This window comes from Ylistrum balloti, unplaced genomic scaffold, assembly GCF_031769215.1.
Source record: "Ylistrum balloti isolate Yb309-2 unplaced genomic scaffold, AGI_CSIRO_Ybal_v1 Utg371162, whole genome shotgun sequence".
Classification (NCBI taxonomy): Eukaryota; Metazoa; Mollusca; class Bivalvia; order Pectinida; family Pectinidae; genus Ylistrum; species Ylistrum balloti.
In genome coordinates this window covers 5,574-9,844 of record NW_026782635.1, presented here as the reverse complement: position 1 = coordinate 9,844, position 4,271 = coordinate 5,574, and the positions used below count along the sequence as shown (strand labels likewise).

Here is a 4,271-nt window from a genome sequence, read left to right as displayed (position 1 = left end):
TACCAATACAATGATACGAACGCATCCGTCCAACTATTGGTTTATCAGCAGTGTTTAAATGTCGACATTATAGTTTCTGTTAATCTCAGGTTTCCGAGGAATATCAATATTGGTTTCACGGTGTGCTGAATCAGGTCGATAGACCTTGTATCACATATTTTCACATATTCATTCGTCGACGACACCAGTAAGACAGGTCGTTAAATTACAGGTTACATGTTAAATCAACCTTGTTCAAGTAAAATCATAAAGTCATACTATTACACTCTTAGAGACAAAGTGTTGTTATTCGTTTTGTTTAGCTTTCGACATCTCTAAGTGATATTGGGAGCATGCTATGTGGACGAAGGAGTGTTGCTTTTTCGAAACAGGAAAAATGCACCTTCACAAATGAACTTGAGATTCATGCGAAGGTCTTATAAACCTTGTATGAAAATGAAAATAACCTTGAGAAGAACGTAACCAATACATTAAATTGGATTTTAAATGGTTAATAAAACGTTGTCTATACTTTTGTCGGTTGCATTTCCGTATTAACCCATTACTAGTATTTATTTTATCAGTATTTTGGAATGACGTTTCACATGGTAGCAGAAACGTTGTGGTAAGACTGTGCAGTATATGTCATGATGTAACCATAATCAGTATATACAAATCATAATATTAAAAAAAAAAAGATTAATTTCCCTTATTATAACAAACGTGGTCTTTCTTAACTCAGAGGATGGGACGTATTTTTTCCTCTTTTTCCATAGGTTGCGATTTCTGTGATTTTGATTTGGTGACTGGTCCTTACGGTGTTACTGACGATGCGCTCATGGCATCATCTGCTCATATTGATTGTCCTTTACTAAATGTGCGATTCAGCAGTGCCCGAGGATGGTGTCCAGAACATTTTGGAAACGGACACTATGTTCAGGTAATACTATATATAATTCAAACACAGATGATATACTTAAATCTATATGATAGAAACAAAACTGTTTCTCTAACTGTCAATTGTATATCGGATGAAACATTAGGCAAAGGGTTATTATTTGCCTTTCATACATGTCTGCCACACCACCTGCATTTAACACGACTGTACACACTGTTGACATGGAACAGTCGTGGAGCAAAATATTATTAATATTTTATGCGATTAATTCGTTTAAAATTTGAAATACACCAATAAAAATTTGCAATGCCAAAAAAAAAACCCAGCTGAGATATAAATAATAACCATTGCCATTGCTTACACATGCAGTAGAATGTACCTGATAGATTTGAATGAAATCCTGACTTGAGAGCGTGAAGTAAAAAAAAACTGCTTTACGATCATTATGCTGATATCTAACAATAAGATAGCTTGTTGTCAGGACTGAATGAAAACAAGTCATGCTTGGCTTTTGATTAAAATTTTGATCCTTCTAAATTAGCGCATAATATCAACCGTAAGTATATTAATATTTTTTTTAATATTTACAACACAGGTGCACTTTAAGACTCTTTCAGCTGTGAAGGCAATACAGACTCTTGGACATGGAGAATACAGTCAATGGGTGACTTCATACAAGGTCAATATCAGTTTGGACGGAATCACCTGGGATTCCATACTAAACTCCACCACCGGTCAAGTAAAGGTATAAAACCACCTCAACGGTATAAGAGACGTAACTCTGATACTTCACAAATGTTTTCATATTGAATGACGTACATACGTTTATAGCGTGGTAATGATTTTTTTTCTACACTCTGCCAAAATTTTGAATAATCTATACTAAACAAAGAAGGAAAGGTAACAGTACTTTATTCTGTGATTAATTAATTAACCCCTTCATAAATCCTTTCCAATCATGAACGAATAAAGTAATTGATCAATTCTGATAAAAATGCAGTCATGGTTCATTATAAAACTTTGCGTTCAGTTGATTTATTCGACTTTAAAGGACGTTGGGGTCAATTTCAAAGGTAACACCACTAGTAACGGGTATGGCCACCGTTTGCGAAGTAAACAGCATTGCAGCGTCGTCGCATGGAACTCGTAAACCGGATGATAATTCGAGGGAAGATGTTGTTCCATTCAGCGATCAAGGCTTGGGCCAGCTCCTGCTGATTTTGACGTTCTCTCACGCGTCGCCCAAGAACGTCCCAGACATGCTCAATCGTTGACAAATAAGGTGATTTAGATGGCCAATCTAACACCTGTACGTTATTCTGATGCAAGAAAGTTCTGCTGACGTGACTGGTGTGCGCTGGTGCGTTATCCTGTTGAAAAATTGGCGCCAACGCCATGGCGTTTCCAAAATGGCAGAACCACTGGTCTTAAAATTTCGTCCCGATATCGAATGCCGGTTAAATTGCCATTTAACACAACAAGCCTGGTATGAGTCCCCCCACAAATACCACCACAAACCATTACACTTCCGCCGCCAAAGCGGTCCCGTTCTGCGACGCAGCAGTTCGTAAAACGCTCCCCTCATCGCCTCCACACTCTACGCTTTCCGTCACCGTGTTGCAGACAAAACCTGGACTCATCTGAAAACAGAACATTGTTCCATTGTCGTAAGGCCTAACCACGGTGAACACGCCGATTATTACGATGACGTCGCAACAAATTGGGTCCAATTGGTTTAATTCAGAAAGTTGAATCCCGATACTCTCACGATCATTTCCTATATACACAATTTTGATTACACCCTATGAGGAGGTGATTTGGAATGAGTTGATTACCAGATTACTTTTAAGGCCCAGTGATCTCTTGCTTACAAATATTTGTTAAAAGTGCTTAACGATTTTTCGATATTATCACAGTCCTGACAAATAAACCATTATTACAATGTCTGAATTTCATAAGAATTGCTTCATTTTCATTCATATCGTTGTCATAACTTTTATTTAGGTATTTCCTGCAAATTTCGACAATGACACAGTCGTAACGAATACACTGGAGACAAATGTCGTTGCCAACTACATCAGAGTGATAAGTCTTTCTCAGAGGAAACATACCTCAATGAGGCTGGAGGCAAAAGGATGTCCGGTATCCATTCTTCGTCAAATCGGTAATTTTAGTAATGTAGCATACCTGCTTCTGAATTCCATCTAAACCTCCAGAAGTACGATAAACTCCTTTATGTTAACATGGATCAATGGCAATCAATCATGAGACAATGACAACTTGATAATACAACAATAAAGCAAAAATATAATGGAGTAATTAGTTATACATTATATGACAACCAGATCATACCACGATGAAAAAGAATATATTTAGGTTGTTGTACATATAATTTGAGGACTTATAGTATGTCTTAAAATGATAGTGATTGGACCGTTTGATCTCTATCAAAACAAGACAAGCAAACAATGAAACAAAGTCAATAATATTCTTTTCCATTTACATTTTGTAAATGTTATTTTCTGTTCAGAATTCATATTCAAATGCCGTTTCAGATTATCTTGGCCCTGATATCACATGACATTTGTCAAAACTTGTTCACTTAACTCTTCAGTGTGGAAAACGAAACCCAAGAAAATAAATCCATTTACAATATATGCATCATGTAACCAAATACTGACATTATGGAATGTTTGACAAAATCATTAACAATCTGAAATTTAGTTTAATTGAATTGGAAAATAAATTCCATTGTGATTAAGAAAAGGATAAGTATTATTATCGTTCGTTTCCTCTGAAAAGTAATAAGTTTAAAACAGAAATGTGTTGGATTTTTTTAATGTTTTTGTATTTAGTCAATCGACTGAATTAACTTTCCAGACACATGCCGCAGATGGGAAAAAAAGTTGGGATCAAGCGGCGACATTTTCCCTGTTCTCCTGGACACGGACGCAACGAACCACGTAGATTGTGGATTGAAGTGTTTCGGACAGATGGATTGTGACAGCTTCCTGTTTGACGCCTCCTCGACCCGCTGTAGATTACTGAAGGTGACAACTGAATATTCAAATACCAGTGTAGACCTCGATGGTGTCTGGTATTTCAGAAAAATGCATTGAGATTGATTTTTATTTGATATCGCGTCAACCGTATTCTAACTTAGACTTATATCGGTGGGTTTTATGTCAAATACTAATGGAATATTATTTTAAACTCATCTGGTCTTAAGAAACAAGGTTAGTTTAGGCCCTACCGTTGCTACCATCATCCGTCAACATTAACTTTAAAACAACACATGCATTTCTGAAACTTTAGATGAGTGCAAAGAAGGAGAACCAAGGCTTCTGTTGGTTTTCCCTTCCTAAATAGCCGGAATGGGTTTTGATCCTCAAAG

General features: G+C 36.6%; 1 protein-coding gene across 1 annotated transcript; it reads left to right on the top strand.

Moving 5' to 3' along the window:
* The first annotated feature begins 724 nt into the window (after window positions 1–724).
* LOC132561168 (contactin-associated protein-like 2) lies at window positions 725–3,996 on the top strand. The gene is made up of 4 exons (XM_060225895.1): window positions 725–919; window positions 1,473–1,622; window positions 2,882–3,041; window positions 3,758–3,996. The coding sequence occupies exons 1-4, from the start codon at window positions 725–727 to the stop codon at window positions 3,994–3,996; spliced, it is 744 nt and encodes a 247-aa protein (XP_060081878.1).
* The last annotated feature ends 275 nt before the right edge of the window (window positions 3,997–4,271 follow it).